The following is a 24,035-nucleotide window of genomic DNA, read 5'->3' as shown; positions in this document are numbered from 1 at the left end:
GGCAACCAGAACCGTCTGGCACCTCTTTCTAATGAGTCTGGGCTCTCATGCTCCTTTTCTTTACTGCTTTGGGTTTCTAGTTTTTGATCAGGTAATTTGAAAAGAGACAAGAACAGGAGAAAAGTATTTCAAGAGACTTATATACTCCAGGATCAATAACAGAGAATAAGAGAACTGTTCCTAATACAGATCTACACCTTCCAAGTAAATTGAATTGTGGAGGAATTGATAAGGGTGCAATAGCAGAGTGTGATTGCTACCGGAGACCTCTTCTGTGTGGAGGACCTTCTGGTACTGGACACGCTGTATTTCTGAGTGGTCCTCCCCACTTTGCTCCTTCAGTATCACCCTATCAGGTCTTCAGCTGTCAAGAGAGAGGAAGGCCGGAGGGAAAGCAGAAAAGGCTGTCCCTCCACCTTTGCTTCCCCTGCACATCCCTCAGGAATGAAAACACAAGATAAGCCCTCTCCCTTCCAGAGCAGCTCACTCCACACCAAAACTTCCCTCCTAGACTGTATTTCACCTTTACACCCTTTTCAAGCCTCCTGTATTCTTTGTCCTACCATCAAGCACTTCACCGCTCAACTGACTCCTGCAGTCTCAAGGTCAGATTCCCATTCGGTCCACCTCAGATCCCATCCCAGTTCTTCTGGGAAAAGAGGGGTGGATTTACTGCCCAGCTCACTCCCAGCACAGCTTTGTCCCTGGTTGTCCTAAACTGCACCCATGCACCCAGGAACACAGTGGTGTCCTTGAAGCTGCTGAGTAATACCCATGTTGGCTGTGACTACACACCTCCCCTATGTGGGGAAGGGTATTGCTGGAAGATGGGGGGTTATAGACAGCACAAAGAGGACCGCAAGCACTGGGAGGTAATTTCGGGGCACAGCTGGCCTATCTGCCTTTTTCCTTCTTCCCCTCTCCAGGAGCAGGATCACAGGCAGAGCAGTGAAATAGCTTTGGCACTGACAGTTCAGGCAGTGGCAGGTGAATTGGTGGCTGCACCCCAGCCCTGTGAGATGGATCCAAGGGTGAAGGGCGCAGATGGCTTTGGGTGCCCAGTGGCCTGGGGATGGGTGAGATAGCAGGAGAGGAAGCCCTGCAGTGGGTGGCACAGCAAAACTTGCTCTCGGTGATATCAGTTCACCTTCCACAGGAGATTCATGTCACAGAGTCACAGAATCACTAAGGTTGGAAAAGACCTATAAGATCATCAAGTCCAACCATTAACCCAACACCACCATGCCCACTAAACAGGACCTCTCAAGTTGTAGGTCGGCCTGGGTGTGTAAATCTACCAGGTCAGGTCTTAAAATACCGCTGTCCTCTTGTTTCCAGCAGGCACAGAGCCACAGCTCCCTCCGCACTTTTTATTGCCCTTTGAGTTTGTGCTCTGCCCTGTCTGGGACCAAAAGCCCTCTAGGCAGTCCCCAGTCCCCTTGGGCTCAGCCCTCTGCTTTTCACCGCCTGTCCCTGCCAGTGGAGCTTCCCTGGTATCACAGAGAAACAGGTCAGGCTGCACCTAGCCCCTAAATCCCCCAGGATGAAGGACGATGGTAAAAATAATCACGCAGACCAGCACAGTTTCCCCTGCCCATCCATGAATGGGTTCCTGTCTGAGGGATGGCTCTGGACAAAATAAGCAAATGGGAAGTGTGCTTTGTGGGGGGATTTATGTAGCAAGAAAGTGGTCAATGCAAAAGAAGTGGAGTTTGTTGTGACTGTGAAATAAAGGTGGGGCTATGGAGTGGGGTGCCCTAAAGAGACTGGAGACGTGAAAAAGAGGGAGGCAGGAAGGAGAAATCACGGGATGAGGGGTAACGAAGCAGCAGTTCTCATTGCACCCTGACCACCCAGAAAGAGGGCAGGAGAAGGCAGGTAGGAGCAAAGCTGCTTTGGCATCCTCCTGCAAACAGCAGAGCTGTGTCTCCTGTGCCCTGGGCTGCCGTGCCAGTGGCAGCAGACGAGCCCAGCCCTGCACTGCAGTCCCTGCTTCAGCTCTTGACACCTTCATTCCCTCCAGACTCCCTCTTTCCCACCTCCCCACAGGCACCCAGACCACACGGTAGCATCGAGCAGAGTGGCAGTAACTCAGGGTTGGGTTTAGCTACCCTAAACTGATCCCCCACCCCAACAAAAGAATAGGAAATTTCACAAGCATTTCCACCCCAAAAGTCACACTCCAGGCTGGGTAGCACATGTGTTATTTCTTCCTGCTGGCATCTATCTGCGCCCGGGCATCTGGTTTGCAAGCGCTGCACGGCTATATTGTGGTGCCCTAGACCTGTGTGTAGGGACCAGTATAACCGAGGAGGATTCAAACCCCATCCCCAGCTCTGGGCGCCTTCCCAATGGCCTCTAACAGGTCAACATGCAAAGGATGAGCAGTGGGGGAAGAGGGAGTCGGTGGCATGAAAAACTCCGGCGCTGTCTCTGGTCTAGAAAGAAGCAGGGACTTGGTTTATGGATCAGTGGCTTCCTCTCACCATGCACAGTACCATGCCCTCATTACTGGAGATTTTTGGCAGCATTCCCCCTCCTGCACTGTTTGCAGGCCAGCTCCAGATCGCGGCGGGTTGATTCAGCTAACCAGGAGCTTTGCACTGAGGTGTGGGAATTTCCTCAAAAACTGTTTTTCTACCCCAGGACCTCCATGCTTCTTCACATCACCAAGCAGGACAGCGCTCATATTTTTCATATATTCAAACCCTGCTTTATGACAGACTTTTGCAAGGAGGTGCCACATGGCTTTAGGAGGGGAAATCCAAGCTCCTGCATTGCATGGTACAGTTGTGGTTCTCCACCTATGCAAACTCTGCCAGATGTTAAGCCATGAAGAATACCCAGGTCCAATTAAAAAAAGTTGTTTGTCTCCCTAGCAGTCGGTGTCCATCCCAAAGGATTTTGATTGTGTCAAGGAGAAACGTAGGAATGAATCACCAAGGAGACAGCAGTGCTTAAAGGGACATGCGCAAAACACCTATATTTGGATATACACAGTTAAACAGGCATGTGTGCAATAAGCACTTTTACCATCTCTCATATTTGGCAAATTCTAGGAATCTATATCACGAATACTTTGTATTAAATATTCCATGGTGTCATCCACAGCTCAAACTCAATGTTAAAAATGTTCAGAGGAAGGAAGAAAATTAGAAAGAGAGTAAGAAGACAAGAAATGCTTTTTCAGTGGGGCCAGTGGTCCACCTAGCCCAATTTTCAATCTCTGTGCATTTCTAAAGCATGACACACCAAGATAGAGTTTTCTATAACATGGCTGGAAGATGCCTTTGGGAGTCTCATAGTCATTGAGGACTTTCCAGCTCTTTAACCAACAAAAAAGTGAAATGAGCTACTGGAAAGGGGGAAAAAGAATGCAACTGTTCATTTTTTAACAAAGAAATGCTTCTCCCACATGCAGGGATTTGAATGAATTTGGCAATAAAAAGAAAGCAAGATTAATGAATTAAAGCTATCTTGTACCCCAGTGAAATGCAAGAGAGTTTTGTTATCTGAAGAGGGTCATTGCTTTCTCCAAATGGGAGTAAATAGGACAATATTCCACCAGAATGCTTTCTGTCTCTTGTGAAGGTGTAATCTTAAAGCCTTCTTGAAGTCCATGGAGTTATAGGCTAAACAAGAACCTAATTCCTAAAGGAAAAAGAAAAGAAAAGCAATAGAAAACACTAAAAATCAAGAAAACCTCCTTTCTTGTCGTCTTTCCATATCAACAAAAGCAAAACGGCACAAAACTGTTCGCAAAACTTCACCACGCACTTCATATGCCCAAGCTGAAGGGTTTTGGGGGGGTGAGAATGAGATCCAATAATTGTCCCTAAAAGGAGATCCTAAAAAGGGGTCACATGTTTTCACTGACAGGTTTGTAGGCCTTCTTGCTTTGTGTGCATCCCACTGTGTACCTCTTCTAATTGTTTTCCCTACACCGCTTGAAGTCCAATACACACAAGAAATAGGAAGAAAAGCTGCCAGGAAGCAAAAGGAATTGGATTTGCCTGGTTTTATTACTCCATCAAAAGGAAATGTTAAAAAAATAAACAGCAGAGAATAAAAGGTGAGGAGTAAAGCAGATCCACAGGAATCGTTTAAGCTCTTACAATCTGAAGTTCCAATAATGACACAGAAAAGGGTGCTTTTTTCTTTTTAAATTATGTTTTATGTTGGCAAACATCTTTTTAATTTTCTCTTGTCTCTGCTCTTCCTGGTTTCTCTGGGGACCAGCAGCCAAAGTGCTGAAATGCTGTGATAATGTTTTATCAAAGGCAAGAAGAAAAGAAATAATTGAGAATCAGACAAAGCTGAGCGTGATGTGGCAACATTTTGGGGCTAGCATGGTTTTGAGGTTAACTTCCAGCTAAGCAGTTTGCAAGCTTGACTAAGTCCAGCCTTCAAATGCAAGACGCTGCTATGCTCTTTCCCAAGCCCTATCAGGAGCTCCCACTCTCTCAGTGTTCAGTAAGATATAACAAGGCACTACACAAAGCAGATACAGTTAAGGACACTTAACACTTCCAGCTGAAAATTCCTCCTTTTTAAGAGATAATTAATCAGTTTTTCTCTCTTTTTTTTTAATCTCAAATTTGGCATTGTGAAGCAATTTCTCTACCCTGAAGCATCCCCCCGCTCCCTCCAGCACACACTGGTTTTTAATGACTGTGGCCATTTGTTAGCTGGAGAGAGCCAAAAAAATGTCTAGTTTCAGATGTTTTTCCTTTTTTTCTCCATAATGTTGGACCAGAATCTGGAAAGGGGGAGTGGGAATAAAGCATTTAAGTAGGCCTGTATTTATGCATTAAAATATAATTGAAGCTGGGGTTCTGGATCTGCATATGAGATAGCTGACTCCCACCCAAGGTACTTTTGAATTCAGTATGTTCAAAGAGATTTTTCACCCCCACATATGAACATCAGCAGGTAGTTTTTATATTTGTAAAATGTCTCAAGATTACCTTGTAATGTGTGCCCTTCATGATAAAATCTTATGTTCTTAGTAGCCCATAGAGATGAAGGTGCTGTCATGTGTGATTCTCTAACATGTTTTCTTTAATTCTTGCTCCAGTCAAAAAAGTAAAGCTCACAGCGTCATCTCCACTTTGGGCTTCTCGTTGCCTCCCATCACTAGAGAGCTCTCCCACTGGCAGTTTGCTGACATTATGAGGGCCAGCTTTTCTTTATTCTTTTCAGCCATACTCCATGGGAGGGGATGTCTCGTGCTGTCTCAGATGGCACAGAGCACATTTGCAATGATAAACAAGTGTTAAACAACAGCATGTAACAACCTGAAAATCTTACATCAGCCCAAAATCTTCATTTAGAGATTGCAGGAGTTGCTAACAACTGCTGCTGATCAAGCTCCACATGCTGGGAGCAATTCATCCCGATGCAGCCTTTGCGCTGCTGAGGCCTGGGAGGACCCGCGCGAGGTACAGCAGATGCTGAGGTCTCGGTTCAGACCTTACTCACTGGTCACCAGTGAGGTTCTGGCACGTTCCAGGACCTTGCTGCGCAAGGTGCTATGCAAATGCACAGCTGGAGAAGCTGCCTATCCTCCAAAGACCTTCCCATCTGATGCTGGTGTTTGCTCAGCCGCTGTATTTCACGGTACGAACTGGTGATGCTGCCAAAGGGGGGGTCCCTTCCCTCTCCATCCTGAGCCTGCACCTCCTCCCTGCCAATCTGGGGAGCAGCAGTTCGCGTGGCATGTGGTGAGCTGGACTGGAGAACTAATCCAGGTTTATGCAAACTCAATGGGAAGGAAAAAAGAAAAAGAAAAAAAGTTTTAATTCCCTCCTTGCTGCCAGCTGGCTCAGGCTTGCTTTAATTCCTGTGCTCAAACCCCGTAGTCTGGTGGTGGTGTCAGCTATGTGACACCTGAATAGCTTCATCCTCAAGGTGGCTGTATTTCATGGCTGCGTATTTGTCCTTTCGTGCAAGTACACATTAGCTATTAACTTCAAGCAGAGCTTCTGACTTGGATGAGCCTCTTCAGCCAGAACAGAACTCAAGACATGAAAAGTCAGAATTTAGACGCTGAGGCCCTGAGTCAGGCTGCCTAACCAAACCTGCCAGGTTAGAAATGCCAGGGCTGCCGGGCTGCTTGCGCAAGGAGAAGAGAAAAAAGGGGCACCTTTGGAGGGCAATCTTGATCTTAAATGGACTGAGTCTCATTCTTAGGGTTTTTAGTCCTCCTAAAGCCTGCAATGTCCCAAAACCTAATTTAAGTACCTTCATTAAATGCTTAAGGTTAGCTTATATGTGTTCCTAGATTTATATGTTAATGTAGCGGTTTTGTTAAGCACGAGTTCAAGATACCAAGTAAGATGAACATTTAGTTACTGTGGACAAGCACTTCTGAAGAAATGTAGTATATTCATTGTAAATATAAATAATAGCCACCACCTTTTAAACTTATCTGAGACGTTTCCCTGCAAGACAGCAAAATGTTTTTCCCCAAATAGACATTTCCAGTTACTTCAATGTAATACATGCTTTAAAAAAAAGGCTTTTAAAAAAAGTCCCTTGGAGCACAAAGTGATTTTTCAATTTGTATTTGTATAATCTATTTGGAAAGGGTTTTTTCTGGCAGAACAGGAAGGATTGGACTTTTAATTTTAAAACAAAAGTGCTGCAGATGGTGGAACCTTGTGGTATCTAGCCACCTTTGGATTTCAAACAAATAAATATGTAGGGAAAAATTCTGATAAAGTAGGCCAAGGAATAATCAGATGGTAAAGCACTTCCAGATGATAGAACCTCAGCATTTGTCTTCTGAGTACTCTGCAAAATCTTGGTCTTCCTGCTGCAATAAACTGCCAATATCTGGCAATCTGTTTTGCAGGAGGATGGCATTTAATTCTGGTTCCTTCAGTGGAAGCTAATTCCTTATTCAGATTAATATATTTTAGTTCTTTGGAAACTGTCTAATAATAATTTCCAAAAACAGTCTTTCAAAACCCTGTCAGAGATTTGGTGTGAGACAAAGCTGCAATGGGCTTGAGAAGAAGCCTTGATTTTCCCATGAAATTATTCTAGGAATTTTTTTCTTATGTCAGTGCAAATGCAGATTATTCCCTAGGTCATTCGGAAATGCTTTGCCTGACGTAAGTCTTTTCTATGAAGATCTCCAGATTTAGCATATTCCCATGTTTATGGAAATTTCATGGAACTTTTTCTTTTGTGATTTGAAATAAATGTATGGTGGGGTTCAGCTCACCTAATTTTTACCATCTGAATGCATAATATGAACATTCTTTCCCTGGTCCATGAAGTCTCTGAAGGGTGAGTTCATCCCCTCCTAATGTAGCTGTTTAGAAAATGTGAAGTGCATTGCTTCTGGAGGTTCACACTTTTCTCCTCTGAGTGCACATTGGGCGCAGTTTAGATTAGATGTTGAACATAAAAGGGCTCAAATTAGAAGAAATATATCCCATCTTTGGGATGAGTATTCCCATCATGTCTCTCTGTATGAACATCCGCAAACTGCTACGTCATGGCCCCTCAGTTTCAGGGCAGGGTCACAGCCTGACTCTGCCGACCAGACCAGGTACCATCCGCTGCAGCAAATGCCCTGACGTTGTGGGGTTTTGTCAAGAAGAGGAGAAGAAATGGCCTGACTCCACAATCCATTTCACAAACATCACCAACCTGTTCCTAGAGACTTGGTCTGACATCACACTCAAGTTGGACAAAAAATAGTAGAAATGATCCAGCTGAATATTTTGTAACTATCCTGCTCAACTGGGTTTTAAGACTGCCTGCTACCAGAATTTTTCCCTGGCGCAACAGAATGTAATTAATGAATGACAAAATTAAACAGGGACAAAATGGAGCCAATTTGTGGCATTAGGGGTATGAGGATATTCGAATTTGAAGTGCTGGGGAACAATCAGATGATGCACAACATGGCAAAATAACTCCAAGGTTGGGCCATCCAAAATCCACACAGTCAGCACAAACTCCAGAAGAAAACCGATTTCATTCTAGAAAGATAACAAAAGGACCAAGGCAAAGCAACAATCTATCAAGGCTTCATTGATTATTTAACACATCATCTACAGCCTCCAAAGCACCGTTCAAACTCAACATAGGGAGCTGTCTGTCCTGCAGAACTTAATCTGCAAGAAGGTGAAGGATGAAGGATGATACCGAGTAGTGAAATGTCCATACTTGCAGTGTGAGAGTCAGAAGTAAAACTAAGCGCCCTTTCAGTGGGGGCTGCAAAATCCCAACTTCAACAGCAACTTTGTCTTTGACCTTGGTCGTATCATTTAAGCACTGCATCTTCAATTTGGCATTTGCAAAACTCAGCTAACAGGAATCTGTTCCAAGGGAGGACCCTAGATTGCCCTTTGGGGACCAGAATGCAACCAAAACTCTTCAGAAAATTGTTTTATTTTCCGTTTGGGTTTCTAACTGCTCTGGTTCTGTCTGTGTAAATTCTCTGACTCAGCTGCTGCTGGCATGTCCTTCTTGTTTAATAGTATCTCTGAATTTCATTCCTGTGCAATTCAATTCCACTTCCTGATAATTAATAGAGATGTTAGATGAGACCAGACCTAACACAAATTCTCCAGATACCCTGCAAGATACCTTCCATAAACTTGTTACATTATCATTTATCATGATTCTTCGTTTACAGTCTTTCAGCCAGTTTCCAACCCACATGACTGATTTCCCATCCAAGCCAGTATGAATTAATTTTTCTGTTAGGATTTCCTCATGATCCTGCACAGGCCAGGGAATGGACTAGACTGACCTTATAAACATTTTACTTCTTTGACCTCTTGATGTTACACGGAAGAGGCATGAGATTGCTCATAAAACTCCACCAGCTCTCTGACTGAATTTCTCCAGCAGCACCACAACACTCCTTTATAATGGGAAAATCAATGCAAGGGAGAGAAGGATCTGAGTCGCAGCAGAATATGAATTCTTGAATACATGGTCCTGCACCAAAATCACCATCCCACACCCCAAACTGCTCCTTCACAAAACAGCATCTGAACTGTTGTCATTTCTGTCCACTGCATCCTCATTGAAGAGGCTATAGGAAAGACCCAGTTCAAATGGTTTAAGGGTGCACTTCAGTTTCTTTGAGTTTCATTCTGGGCTATTCTCTATCCTGGTTACCTTTTATTTAGCTGCTCTAAAGGAAGTAATAATAATGTCCTATTCTGCCTTCTTTTTCCTTGTCATTTTTGCTACTTCAAAGAATAATTGGGTTTTCCACAAGAAAAGTATCAGAATCATTCCTAAAGGAGTTTTGTTCAGATCTGTTAAATAGTGACTATTCTGATAAAAAGACCACTGAACATACACAGTTACAGTATTTGGCATTTATATAACACAAATTTCCTTTCAGGGATGTCCTCCTCTTTCTGCCACCTCCAAAATCTTATACTAGAGGCAAGAAGATGGTAAAAGTTGTAAGGATACAAGCTTTATTCTTTTAGGAGAACAAAGCACCTTTTCTTTAAAACTAAATTCTTCTCAAAAACAAAACATCAAATAATTCGTGAAAGCAGGGGAGCTCTTAAGCTTGTCAAGTTTGTGAAATTTATTTTGGGTTATATACCTAAAGCCTAATACTTGTGCTAGTCTTGAAGCCTGGGGAAAGAAAGGATTGGAGAGACATTCGTAAATATTCAGAAATGTTCATGTTTCCTTGCTGGTGTCCCAACTTTCTACACAATTCACAGTGATAAATCTGTTGTGCATCAACTGTGTGACCAGTGTCTTTTACGTGCAGATGGAAAACCAGTTATGGACAGGAAAATTAACCTTAGTTAACAAAGAAACACCACTGGTAGAACATTTATTACCACACCTTCCAGCCACTCCTGAAGAGAAGTGGGTTTGTCATCTGGATCCAAAAGTCTATGTGGTGCAATCACTATTGGTGGATGTTTTATACTTATCTGTGAATAAAGCCTCACTCAGTAGGACAGGAGTCAAGAACACGAGCAAACTGAAGTGTGGATTTGAAGGAGAAAAATGCACATGAATATTTCCATGTTGCATCTGCTCAGAACTGAATTTGTTAATGCATTTAGTTAACGGATCAAAATCCACTCTAAAAAACCATCCTGGAAAACGGTTACGAAAAGGGTGATTTATATTTGAGTCACAGGCCCAGTCAAACAAGAGATTGCGTTGCATAATGAAGTACCGCTAACAGCATCTCTCTTCTTAATGAACTGAAAATTGTTTTGCAAACTAAACCTGCTTCAGAAACGGGAAGCGAGAATCACTTGGCCCATCAATACAGTGCTTTGGTCTCCGGTGAAAAATGGCATTAAAAGAGCCAAAGCACCTTTTTGGGGGATACATTTGTGTCCACGGGGACTGGGCTGTGTCCTCAGCCACGCAGAGATCCTGCCAGGCAGAGCTGGTGGCGTGACTTCATTTCTCTGGGATTTTCAAACTAGAGGGACCTCTCCTTCCCCAAAGTTTGAACATGGGAAAACATGTCCTTTTAAAGTAATTTTTTTTTCCACCTTTATTTTCTAATCTACAGTATAATGTGAGAGCAAAATATTTTTGAAAGAATTTTGAAAGTATATTTTGAAAGAAACATTTCAACACAAGAAAATAGAAACATTTTGTTGGGGACACATCAAAATGAAACTGTGGGAACTGGCCCTTCTCTTTTCTTCCTCCAAGACAAAATTAAGGGCAAGGTAGACATTGTTTCAGAGATGCTTTTGATTTCAAGAGTACTGTAACTTCTGATAGAAAAAGATTCAGCTGAAATTTTATGGGCCTGCCCTACATGCAGCACAGGTAACAGGCGATTTAGCACAAGTGAGTTATTTAGCACAGAAGCAGCAAAACACTCCATGGCCACTTCTAAATCGTAGCACCTTTTACAAAGGTGTTGACACACGTGCAAAAATACACCATGTATGCAGTAAGAATAACACCTCTCCGTCAGACTGACAGCACTTGTGTAACACTGGTGGAAACAATTATGCAAGGTATAAGAAAAGCGAGACCCTGTCTCACACAAGGGCAAATGTTCTGTCTTGCTTAGATACCAAACTTGGGCACAAGTTTTAGGTGCCCACTGAACCAGTCGATGTTTATGTTGCCTATATATTGCAAGAGGATACTCGTTAGGTGTTTGGGTTTCCCTGTGGAGGTATTCAATGGCACGTCCCAGGTCTCCCACCAACTGCACAAGGAAATCAATTGTGGCGGACTGGCCCATTAAGAGCTTGATCTTTAATCCCAAATTGCGTACCCTAGGTAGGAGGGCTGCATTACACTTAAAGCCTCTGCAATGTGCATTGCCTTCAAAGGCATGGGACGGGTAGGCAGGACTGCCCTTTCCTTTCTCGGGTGCCCTCCGAGCAGACAAGCAGGCTTTAGGGCTTGTGCAATTGGGATTTTTAGAGAAGAATTATCCTGAGAGATGCTGAAACATTTACCATCATACGTATTCAGGAAATACCTGTGGTGTCAACTGACTTCTTCTGTTTTAATTATAGTTCGTTATCAAACCCAAACCTTTCTGCAATATTAGTCAGGTAGTGACACGCCAGTCTCACAACCCGCGGTCCCCGCGGCAGCTCCCTGGCTGTGGTACCAGTTTCCTAGCAAGAGTGGACTGGAGAAGGGCATGTTCGGTGCCAAAACACAAAACGAGGGAGAAAAGCTGATCTGGCCACCTCATGGCTGTGGGAGGGCTGTCCGTCGTCTCGCAGAGCCGCTGCCGGGCATGCAGAACTGGCATTGTGCAGGAATTACTCACCAACGTGTGAGCGGGGTTAAGGAGAAAAAAAGGCTTCAGCAAAATTTCTGTGCCATACCAGAGCTGCTCAACAAATTATTCCCAGTTTGCCCTTGAACAGGTTCCACAGTAATTCTTTTTAGCTGGAAATCCTCCCGCTGCCACCAGATCACACTTACAATGATCTCCAAGCACTTCACCCAAAGCTCCTGCTCCCAAATGCCCTAACCAGTGTAAAAGTGAAGATAATTCATCCCCAGTGAATCCAGAGCTAGGACAATGACAAGTGCCACTGCATGTGATCATCTCTGCAATGCTCAGGAGCTCTGTCACTGTTCTCTCCCTTTGTAGGATCCTTCACAGCCCCACTACCAAGAACTTCCTTTACTATCTATTCTCCACGTGAGCATCTTGCGCTTTGGTAGGTAGGAAAACAGAGAACAGGACTAACATAGTGAGCAACAGAGGTATAGAAGACTTTATAGCTTGCCCTTTTTGCCTGCCGTTGTCTTCCCCTCTCTTTTCCATCACACGCAGCACCTGCTTTCCTACGTTGTTGAAGACTTTGTTTCATCTGTGTTTAAAGCCTCTTTTCAGCTCAAGTCCCAGCCGTGCGCAGCATGTCTCACTGTTTGCACTAGGAGTGTGCAATGGATGTGGGGTCTGCATAAATTAAAGGCTTTCTGTAGAAATGCAAGATCATGATTTTAATAACTCAATTCACTCCTCTCGGAAAACCAGTCAGCAGGTTTTTTCACCATGACTTCTGTAATAACAACTGTGCAGAGCTCTGCAAAGGGGTCTTTTATCTCTTAATGGTTGAAAAGGTTTAACACAGGTTTTATTCGTAGATGACTATTTTAAAAATGTCTAGCACAACCTTACCTACATCACTGTTTACAGACTAAGAAAGATATGTATGTAATACGCAGACCCACATATACATAAAGGACATTAAACTTTTTTTGACATATTTATTAATCTAATTTTCTCCTTACATAGTTCCTCCCACTTCTACCACAGAACATATATTTAATCAATTAATGTTGGCTTAAGGATCTCCTCTCTGTTAAAGCACCTTTCTCTGTCTGGGAAGATGACGCATCTTCTTTACTAAGGCTCATCAACTGTATTCTCATCAATTGCTAGCATGGTGGTATCTGAGTTTGTTTTAAATCTTGTTTCAGATAGCAAGAATATCCATCCATTGTAAACTTGGAGGAAGAAGTTCAGAGCCCCCCAACAGCTCACACAGCCACTACAGTAAGGGGCTTGAAAGACATTTTGGAAAGGCATAGGGATGGATGAGATTAGAAGATATTATGTCAGCGTAGAAACACTGCCAAGAGTTAACTGAATATTTAGCAAAGGAAATAATTGGTTTTGATCGGTCCACAGAGGAGTAGCTATTGTAGGAAGATGGCAAAGTGCTACTGGACTTTCTACCTTTGGCAAGTGGTTGACATCCATCCCACATCCACAGTGATGAGCAGTCGTTACTAACTGAAGGAGCTTGCAATCGCATCTTCCTTTTCTCTCTACCCAAACAACCTTCCAATTGCTGCTTTATTATTATTCACATCACGGCAAGGTCTCCAGAAGGCCTGGCACTGCATAAAAGGCCATGTCTCCCAGCAAGTGCTGACAAAACTGAAGAGTGGAATAGCTGGGAGGGAAAGGCATGAAGCAGCTGACCAAGGTCATCTGAGAGGTCAATGGAGAATATTTTCTTTGCAGTCTTTGACATGGCTACTGTTCTCAGCTGCTTGATGGGAGGGAATGAGCCCAACACCCAATGAACCCGTTGTCTACAGCCCTGGTGGGGTGAAGGTGGAATTTACCCCAAGGACTAATAAAGAAAGTTAAGTTCATATCTGAAGAACGGCAATGCGAAAAGAGCACCTTAAACCCCATCCTTGCTTTGATAGGTTTCTGCTGCCTTTCTGCTGTTTACGTTGGGAGGGCTTGTCCTGGTACAGGTTAACCTGGTTTCATGTCCCTGCTGCAGTCAGGGCTCACAGTCTGGCCTTCCTTTTAGGCAAGAGGGTTGTCTTAACACCTGGTCTAGCAGAGCTAGGAAAGAGACTGTTCCTAATGTACTAAGCAGAGGAAGGAGTGGAGAATTTTCCCAAAACTGCAAGGAAATGCTTCATTTCTTTTTTACGCAGAGCAGGCAGGCTGTCTGATCATGTCCTCAAGAGCTGATAGCTTCAGGGACATGTCCCAGCAAGGGCACAGCTAACCCGCTGCAGACACCAGCTCCACCAGCCCCTCCAGGTCAGGTGGGTGAGGATCACAGAATCACAGAATCACTAAGGTTGGAAAAGACCTGCAAGATCACCAAGTCCAACCATCAACTAACACCACCATGCCCATTAAACCATGTCCCACAATGCCTCGTCCACACTTCCTTGAACACCTCGATCCTTTCCTAGTCCTGCCGGACAGTACAGAAACACAGTTGGAGGAACAAGAGAGTCTGTCTTTTTTTTTTTCCCCCAACTTGTGAGCCAGAAGAGGCTACTTGCCTTCAAACATTATCAGCTTGCTTTCATGCTATTGAGCAGCTACTCAAGCTCAGCCTGCCCAATCCTGTCTTGATCCCAGAGGCTGAGATGAAAACTATCTGCAGCCTCCAGCCTTCCTCTTCTGATCCTCTCCCTGCTTATGTTTTATTATTTTGCTTTGACTTAGCAACTTTTGCCAGCCACAGAGTACTTCACAGGATCCTGAGCCACAGGCTTGGATTGGGACGGGTGGTATCCCAAATGGGTACAGAGCCACATTGCCTCCGAGGAAGCATCTGGTCCTTGGAGTCAGAGTAATCTTATACTTGAACCAACTTTACTGAAGGAATAAACAGTTTGTGAATATTATTGACAGGCAGATGCCTACTCTGATGTAGATGGGCTCTGGTTTTATATCCTCTCTGCCCCATGGAGGTGGTCGGTGCCTCAGGGTCATGTAAGGAGGAATTAATCTTAGAGCAGTAGGAAAGACTTCACAAATGGAAAGGGAGCAAGGCTTATTTAAAAGTACGGCTGTTAGAGTGAGAAAAATTGAGCATCTGGCCAGTAGCAAGTCTGCAATTACAGGTTTCAAGATGCTAAGTGAATGCAAGTAACTTTTCTGCTTAAGCAATAAAGAATTCAATATCCAGCTGATGTGCTTATCACAAATGTGGTAATAGAGATGTCTGTTTTATTGGCTGCTGTTTAGGCTAGTGTTCATAAATGACTGATAATTAATTGAAAGCAGTATTACAAAAGCCAATCCTCTTACAAAGGCTCCTTTTAACCAGCAGTTGTCATATTTGTTCTGATCTCAGAGAGATAAATTCTAAGTTGTTACGTTTTCTCAGACAAACTAGCAAATAAATATGAAAAGAAACAGTAAAGGTGAAATACCTGAAAAAATGCTTTCATGCTTTTTTTTTTTTCCCCCTCCAGGTATAGATTGTGTTCAGAAATCATTCTCATTCTCTGTAGTGATTTTTTTTTTCCTTTTTTCCTGATAAGGACAGCAAATTTGCTGGGGTTATTGGCAAATCAGGGTCATAAACGAATTCTCATATCTGATAATACACAAGAAGTAATCCCCATGTAATCAATAATTCTGTCTATACTGATAAATAAAATGTGCCTCAGATCATGCTCTGGCCCTGTGGGCAGGGGCACAACATATCAAAGCAGATACTCACTGTTATACCCAGAATGGAGTATAGAGTCCAACCAGGAATAGACCCTTTCCCATGCTAACTCCCAAGCCATGCCCAGGCCCTGTCCTGGAAGTCTTAATTGACAAAAATGATGCCAGGATTTGTTAAAACTTGCTATTTAACAGTTTGATGTCTGAGGGTCAGTGCTCAGGGTAGACTTTCCCAGTCTATGTGGTTAGGGCACAATCCACACCCCAAGCACAGGAACATTGGTTTTTTGTCCTGGGCTGGGGAAAGCATGAGTAATCTTGCTCCAGGACATATCTCAAAAGTTTTCATCAAGACTGCATACATCCAGCTTTGTTTTCCTGCTCCGCCACGGTCTGTCTGCATGACCTTGGGCAAGTCACTCTTCTGGCTGGGCTGCAGACTGCAGCGTAGCGTAGCAATAACTGTGAATGGGCTAGAGAGTGTTCCCAAAGCAACGGGAGCAGGCATTTTCATACAGACTGGCTCACCTGGCATTTCAGAAGAGTAAACTAGCCTACAATGACCCCTGTGTTGCCAGAGTGGATTTTAAACCCATCTCAGGCACTCGAAACCACACTGCAGTCTGCACTCTGGATGTGAATGCCATCTCTCTGCTCCTCCTCTGGCAAGTGGAGAGACCGAGACTTCCTGACTTACCAAGGGGCACTGAAGATAGATGTGTTCAAGGCTATAAGCTCTTTCAACAGTACAACAGGTAACAATTCATTACCATTCACAGCCAGATTTTCTTAGGAAAAGCCAAGCAATTTCATTAGATTTTGTAGCTCAATAACAGCTGTTTCAAAACCAGAGCAGTTTGCTGAAACCTGTTCATAGAGCTCCCACAAAGTTCCCGTGAAAAACCTGGCAAGAGTTTACCCACAGCCAGCCCTCAGCCAGCCTCACCTGAGAGAATCGAACCAATTTGGGCTCCAGCACGAGACAAGAAGACGGACAAAGTGAGAGCTGCTCACAAGACTTGAGGGAAAGAAAAACCTACAGGATGTTTTTGCAGCTCCCAGACGGAGCAGAAGAGCGGTTGGAACAGCTCAACATTGCCATTGTGGTTCCCAAACCAGTACAGGTTGACACTTGACCCATGGCAGCTGCAGTCTAAACACATCTGGGACACCGTGGTTTATAAACCCACCGTATTGTTCTTACAAGAATTTCATTCAATCTGAAGCCATTATTAAAAGAACAAGACAGAGCAAAATCTACCAGTGTGAACGAAGCAGCATGTCCTCTGAGAAAGTGAGGCAAACTAGAAGATCCTGGTGGGTTCTTATGATACTGGAATGTTTAGCTGAGAAAGCTTCCAAGGACATGGACCGGTGAGTGGGATGAACACTGGTCCACACTGAATAAGGGCAGCTACATTTGACCCTCTTTTTTGCATTCCTGTAAGGTCTAGCCACAACTGCTCCTTCATGTCACGACTTAAGTAAAAAGAAATAAAAAAACCTCATAGCTACAGCCACAGGGGTTGTTCCCTTTGCTGAACATCCAGAGACTGATCTACCCTAGCAGGTGCAGCATCAGAGGTATTTCTGGTTAAACACATCTAGACACATCTAGACACCCCAAAACAAGCAACTACAGTCTTTGCTGAGAGGTGCAGAGAGAAGGAGGTCAGTAAACAGCCTGGGAGCCTAGATGAAATCAATATTTTGGCCATGGCTTGAAGGAGAGCAAGAGATGTTTGCCCACAACTTCCTAACCCTGTAGCTTGGTAGATGGGACAACAGATATGACAGAGAGGGGGCTCACCTAGTGAATTAATCTATACCAAGGAGTAATTTATTCCCAGCAGCTGGAGCCAAAGAGACCAGAGGAGGTGAGTCTCTGAGGACACGCCATGGCTGAAGGCCAGTCCAGGTTCAGGACTGACCGCGGTTCCACAACATAGTCCTTACCATACCAGAAAAAAGAAAAACTGTGGCCAAGTGTGTTTTTCTTTCTCAGTAACACCAGGGACTCTCCCCATCCACAGAAACAGGTTGTAATCATTAGCTTTTCTCTAAAGTGCAGTCACAGATTTTGGCGGCTTTACCTCCCCTCACCGAGAAGTGGGTAGAAAGCTGCCTGCTCTGTCCAACTTTAAACCTGGGTACTTAAGGGCATTTGTTCCTTCATCCGGAAGATGATATGCAACACCTACTTGGGGGATTGGAGGTGCCGGGCTGGTATTCAGCAGTGCTCAGTCAGATATCTATGCTTCGGGAAAACCTTTCTCTGTGTGAATTATCTACTGATCCCTTATTCTGATAAATCTCTAATCCGGACCAGGTTATTTTTTCCTTTGCTGTTATCTTTAAAAAAGGAGGAGCTGTAGGCACTCTCCTAGTAAAAAAACACATTGCAAGTGACCCCATCCCAGTTCTGCCAAGCTCAGTTAAGGTTTCTCTACACAAGAAAATTCATCTGGATTGAGAGAGTAGAATGACTATTTCTGTATAAAGCTGGTTTATAATTATGTTAGTCCAGATTATCAGTGTTCTCCACTGAACTAGCTTAATCTTGACTTTAAAAATAAGCAAAATGGAAAGAAAACACTTTAATTCTGCAATAGCAGGATTGTCTTCACAGCGAACTAAAAGATAGAATTTGTTCAGCGATATTTAATCCAGAGTAACTCCTCTTTCTGAGCACTCCTTGCACTCAGGACTTTCCAGCAGCAGCAAGGACACCTTCTCATTCCACAATCTCAACTCACACAGTCACAACTCTGCACAAAGCAATTACTGTCACATCTAGAGCAACGGGACCAAATCCCCACTGTCCCACCTGGCCCTTTTACCGAAGCAAAAAGGCCAATAAAAATCAACTTGTGTCTCTGCTTCAATTTTTGGGGCAGGGACTGGCTTTAATTTTTTCCTGTTAAATGAACAGTAAGAAACAAACGATAACTTCAGGATCTGGCCAGTACTTGCAAGAACACTACCTCCCTCATCCCTGAGGATCTCTTCAAAAAAAGGGGTACAGGTAAACCCGAAGAGCCTCTCTGGTTTACAAGAAGGACCATATCCTCTTCCCTATGACCTGACCCATGAGTAACTAGTGTGCTAGGGAGTTTGTTACAGTCTATTAAATAAATCCTGCCTCTGGTGCAATGCCTGGGGGAGCATGCAGATATACTGTAATATGCAGAAACTTCTTTCAGCAGCCACCTGCAAACTTTGCACCTTATTTGCTCAGAGCAGGTTAGTTCTGGTGAACTGGATTGCTCCGGAGGAGAGGGAAAGCAGATGGGTGCTTGTGTGCCAGGGAAATATTCCTGAGATCATTTGTGCTGAATTGTTGAGTCTTTTAACTGGAAGGACTGAAACTTCTTTCACCTTTTACCTTGTTTTGCCTTTGCTGGAAACCTCTAGCTGATGGGATTCGTCCCAAAACTCCAGCTCATCCATCAGCAGCAGAGTTAATTATTTTCACACCGAGAGAAAAAATTCCACCTCCCTTCTCCTTCTTTGCATGCAGGTAAAAAAAAAGAAGGCAGGACACCTGGAATCGCTTCTGGCCCAAACCTCCCGCTGCTCTTACGGCACTCGCAGAGGCAGGGAGATACAGGAGCTCACTGTGCGTTTGAGGAAAGCCTTTTCTGGCCATATTAAAGATAAATTATCCCACCAGGGTGGTGGGGCTGGAGAAGGTGAGAGTGAAACCCCAGCTCTCAACACCCCACCGACCTCCTGTCCCTTTTCCCCCAGGTATTAACCCTTCAAGGCATTGCAAGGTCTCCCAGTCCCGAGGCTGTTCTTCGCTCCCTGCTTCTCCTGGTGCGTTAGCGTACAGTCCCCCCACCCTCCCTCCTCGTACAGAACAATAGCAAGGCAGCGGTTTCAGCTGCTTCCCGAGGAAAGCCCAGATCACACACATTCAGCTATAGAGAGATAGATATGATTATATTTCTCTTTGCTGTTTAGGACAAGAAATGAAGTGCTGCCTCTTTAATTGGCAAAAGCATGCAGTAAGAGCATACCTTTAATTTAGTGTTGGGATAGCTCACTTGCACCCTGGCTGTTGTCTTATTGGAGAGGGCAGCCTGCCTCAGATCCTCTAGCACTGAAATAATATCATCCAGCACGCATTTCTTATCCTGATTTCTCAACACACACAGATGGGAAAAAGTATAATTATAGCCTTTGTAGTTCACCTTCATTTCCAGCACGGCTCGGTGGATCTGCAGGATCACATCAGCCTGATGCAAAATATTGCCTCCGGGTTTGGAGAGGAGAATCACCCTGCCATACCTCCCCGGGGTGTGCAAGTCCGAATACAGCTGGCTTTTGGATTGATCGAGGGAGAAAAGGCTGCTGGCTAAGCTCCTCTCGATCTTGGCCAGGCTGTGGCTGGGGGCTACCAGGCTCTCCAGGTCAGTGTCAGGCTGGAAGCGGTTGAGCAGGCTGAAGCCGAAGATGATGGTCAGGACTGCGGGCACAGTGAGGAAGAACACCGGATGCCTGCTCACGAATAAGCCCAGCTTGTAGAAAAACGACTGGAGCCCTCTGTGTATCACCTGCCGCAGCATCCTCCACCAGATCCAGCCTGCAGATGCTCCTGGCCGTCTTAGAAAGCACATGTGACATGTGTAGCTCCTTACCCCTTCCTGTCAGTTTCCCTTTCTCTCTCCCTCTCTCTCTACTACTCCTTTAAAAGACTGCAGCAAGTTGCAGCAAGACAGCCAAATATTGATCAATGGGGTGTGTGTGAGCGCGCGTGTGTGTGTGTGTGTCGGGGGTGGAAGGGACCGGGCAGAGGAGGGAGGGGAGGGGAGGGGAGGGGAGGGGGGTCCTTGCTTTTTTTTTTCTTTCTCTTTTTTTTTCTTCCTCTTTTTTTTTCTTCCTCTTTTTTTTTCTTCCCTCTCTCCTCCCTCCCCCCCAGCCAACTAGCATCACACACCCCCCCACCCCCCGCCGGGGTGCCCCCCTCTCGCCGGCGAGGCTCAGGCGTTGCACCGGGAGCGCTGCCGGCTCTGCAGTGCCCGCTCCGCGCCCGCCGCCGCTCCGCGCAGCCCCGCGGCGGGCACCGCTTCTCCGGGGCGGTGCGGCGAGCGCCGGCAGCGGGGCCCCCCCCACCGCTGCAAAGCACCGCTGCTCGCTTTCCTGCCTCCAGCCCCTACGCACACACACGGAATTTGCCGGGGCGGGAGGATGATTCTGCATTTTAAGGTCCCCCGACCCCACCGCGTCCCTCCCTCGCCGCCCCCCCCGCGCGGCCGCAGCCGCGGGGTCTCCCCGGGCGCCCCCCGCTCCCCGCCGGCTGCCGGAGGAGGGAGAGCTTTGCCCGGGGACTTTGCGAAGCGCTCTCCCACAGCAGCAGCAGCAGCAGCCGCGCTCCGCTCCGTCCCCCGGGTCCCACGGCTGCTGCATCCCCCCCGCCGCACCCAGCCCTGCCCCAGCCGCGCTGTGGCCTTTGGTGGGGGGACACCCACCACCCAAAGCTCCCAGCCCCAATTGCCACCTCTCCTCTTTCCCCCATTTGCAGCCCGAGGTCGCCCAGGCGGCTCTGACCCCCCGTGCTCCTACGAGGGGGAGAGGGACTCCGGCAAGGGCTTGGGGCGAGGGGAGGAAGGGGGGGTGAGCTGCTCCCTTCTGCTGCCCGACAGCCGGACACCGCTCCCCCCGGCCAGCAGCTCCCTGAGCAGTGACCCGAGAGAGCTAAGACGGGGCTCCTGACACCCTCCAGCTGAATAAGAGGTTTTCCAAGCAAAGCCACCAGCAGACCATTACATAAGAGGAGAAAAATTCTGCAGCTCCCCGGAGCAAAGGAGAGCAGCAGAGAAATGCATGCGTTTGCAGCAGGAGGGCTGCCCACCAACTCTCCGGGCGGCAAGCTCTGCTCCTCCAGGAGCTCCAGCCAGGACTGCTTGGGACAGCAGACCCAGCCCTAGCAGACCTGACAGCCCCTTGCAGGCAAGGCAGGAGACAAGGCAGGCTTGCTTTGCAGGAGCTTTATACTTCACTCCTAAGTCTAAATCACAGAAATGTAATTAAAAAACAAAACCCCCAAAATGCAGATCGCTGCTCGGTGTCTCCCCCTCTACCAAATTCCCGCTGTATTTTAGCTAGTTTTGTGAAGCAGAAATTGATTTATTTTGGGACGGGACCAAGGACATTGCGCAAAGCCCGAAAGAGCAAGGTTCTTCCATAATAAACCCTTACTGACACAGAACGAGGGAGAGTGGAAACTGGGGAGCCCGAGACTGTCAGTTAGCAGGCTCTGCCCAATCCAGGACTAGACAAACAGCACAGGCTATGCTCAGCTCGAAGTAATTATCAGTGTTTTGGAGAAAAACAGCATATTCAGCAATCCCTTTCATGCTGACACCCCCCCACACACTTCTGTGTGGATGAACAGGACATACAAAGACGGAGCCCATCTTTGAGGGCTTTGGAGGGCTTGTGCTAGGTTGCAGAGACAGTGATTCAGATTGGGAGCCTGAGGTCCTGCAGAAATGCGGAAACGTGAAATTCTTCAAAGGGATGCAACAGAGAGGCTGGAACCATTGGATTGGAAACCTACCTGACTGAAATCAGTGGTTAAGATTCACAACTGCCTTGGTAAAACTGGCTTAATTTTTAGATATTTGAATAGGTGCTGCAAGCACATCATGCCTTTCAAATTCAGGCTGTTTTTATTTAGTGGCCTAGATACTGCTGATCTGGAGGCACTTGCAAATGTGGGCTGGAGTTCTTACAGGTAACAAGAAGGAGAGGTCAGAGGTGGGAAATTCTGTGGAAAAGACCCTATCAGCCTCCTATTTGCTCATCTTACAGCATTGCCTGTGATGGAAATCTGCCTCAACAACACCAGGAAATGCTAAGCTCCATTGGTACAAATTACAGCTCTTTGTCTATTTTATGATACACTTACGGTGACGGTTGAGTGCTCCCAGTGAATAAAGTCTAAATGCAAAGGCTTTATTGAGCCTTTGTACTTACACACATCAGTGAGACCTTGAGTGGGAAGTCAGAACCTGATTCCTCATTTCTCTACATGCAGGTTTATAATAGCCTTTGACAGAGTATGTCACCATATCTAAGCTATGGCCGTTACTGGCAGAGATATTTTAGCACTGTGGGCTTCAGCACACACTGCAGATGCTCTGCCTGGAGCCTTTGGGTCCTTGGTACTCGTTGCTTCTGTGGCTTATGTGGTGTCGGTACCTGGTCTGGCAGGGAGAAAGCTGCAATCACTTCTCTTGGTTGCCCAGTAAGCCCTCCACAGAGCTGATCATTGCTCAGGAGGTTGGCCAGATCTCTCTGTTGACCACAGAAAGAGTTCAGGAACATAGTGCAAGCAGTCTGGACCACCCCAGGAGGAGCAGGTCCCTCTAGTGCCTAAATAAGATATGCAAAGGATGTTTTCTTCTGCAGCTTCTCCCAGTCTTGGGCAACTTCTGTTTGGTGGGTTGCTGCAGTGGAGCGTTCAGACATGGCATTGCTAAGTGCAGACCATGCAAAGAGAGGGCAAAGAAATATGTACAATGAAATGTGTGACCGAGCACACACTGCTTCCTTCCTGAACAGGAAAATACAGCAATATTGCCAAAGGGCACTGGCAGTCGGTCTTGTCTGTCCCTTGGAGTTCACAATAACAAAGCGTGATCCGGCATTAGTGCTCCCACAGGTAACGTGGATGATAAAGTCAAATGACAAAATCCATGGAGAATCTAAAAAGTCAGTTTGAAGTACGTCTCAGAAACCAGCAGGGCATCAGCACCTTTTCTGAGAACAGTGTTGGGATACAGTGATATTTATATCCTCCCTGGTGTCATCCAATGAGTCCTCTTTAAAGGGGAATAACTGACATGTCAGGGGCGTTAGCTGGGGGAACTGAATGGTGGTTCACAGAGTCTGGACCCCAGACAAATAACAAACCACAGAGAGATTTGAAACACTCAGAAATATTTGAAACAAGATTCAGCTGGGAAAAAATCCAGCTGTATCTGGGGAAAATAATTGGAGTTGCCTACTCCCAGAAAGGAGACAACTTCGGGACAAAATGATTTGGCACAAAAAAAATGGGATTACAGCACAGGGCAAGGTAGACACGGTTTTGGAAAAAAACATTACATAGCAGAAAGTCAAAGCAATACAAATTTACTTGCAGAGATACCCTAAAGTAGGGAGGGAACAGTCCCTCTGTGTTACCCTGATGTGGCTGCACTGGGTGGCTACGTTCAGCTTGGAGGGTTACTGAGACACAGTAAACTTGTCGGTAGTTTAAATAAGAATTATCAACGGGCTCGAGGGGTTGGCATAGGTGCGCTGATTAGGTACTGAAGAACGTAGAGTTGGGTGCCGGAGAGACAGATTGCCGTACGTTGATTCACAAGCAAGTAAAGCTACGAAAAGTCCTATTGATATAGTGATTTTAAGTTGTTACAGTTTAGTAGCTGAGTGGATATAGTAAAAACTAATGGTACAAAAAGACATTAAATAGTGAAAAAACAGAGGAATAATTTAGAATAGCCACAGAGGCTGTGTATATAAGAGTAAATAAAACAGAGTTCAGACCGGCTAGCAGTTCATGTTCATACACTTCTATGGTTTTCTACCTCAAACTGGGAAAGAAAAACGCTAGTGTGACAGT

The 24,035-nt window shown here is 45.5% G+C and overlaps 1 protein-coding gene across 2 annotated transcripts in view; it reads right to left on the bottom strand.

Annotated features, from left to right (window-relative positions):
• Positions 1-20,019, bottom strand: part of PTCHD4 (patched domain containing 4) — a 92,199-nt gene extending 72,180 nt beyond the window's left edge. The window contains exon 1 of one of the 2 annotated variants that reach the window (XM_059835709.1): positions 19,420-20,019. In XM_059835709.1, coding sequence (XP_059691692.1) covers positions 19,420-20,019 — 600 coding nt within the window. The remainder of the gene's footprint in view (positions 1-19,419) is intronic. The other variant, XM_059835710.1, reaches the window with a different exon arrangement.
• Between the last annotated feature and the right edge of the window lie 4,016 nt (positions 20,020-24,035).

This window comes from Gavia stellata, chromosome 2 (genome assembly GCF_030936135.1).
Source record: "Gavia stellata isolate bGavSte3 chromosome 2, bGavSte3.hap2, whole genome shotgun sequence".
Classification (NCBI taxonomy): Eukaryota; Metazoa; Chordata; class Aves; order Gaviiformes; family Gaviidae; genus Gavia; species Gavia stellata.
The sequence above is the reverse complement of the archived record's forward strand: the minus strand, read 5'-3'. Positions and strand labels throughout refer to the sequence as shown.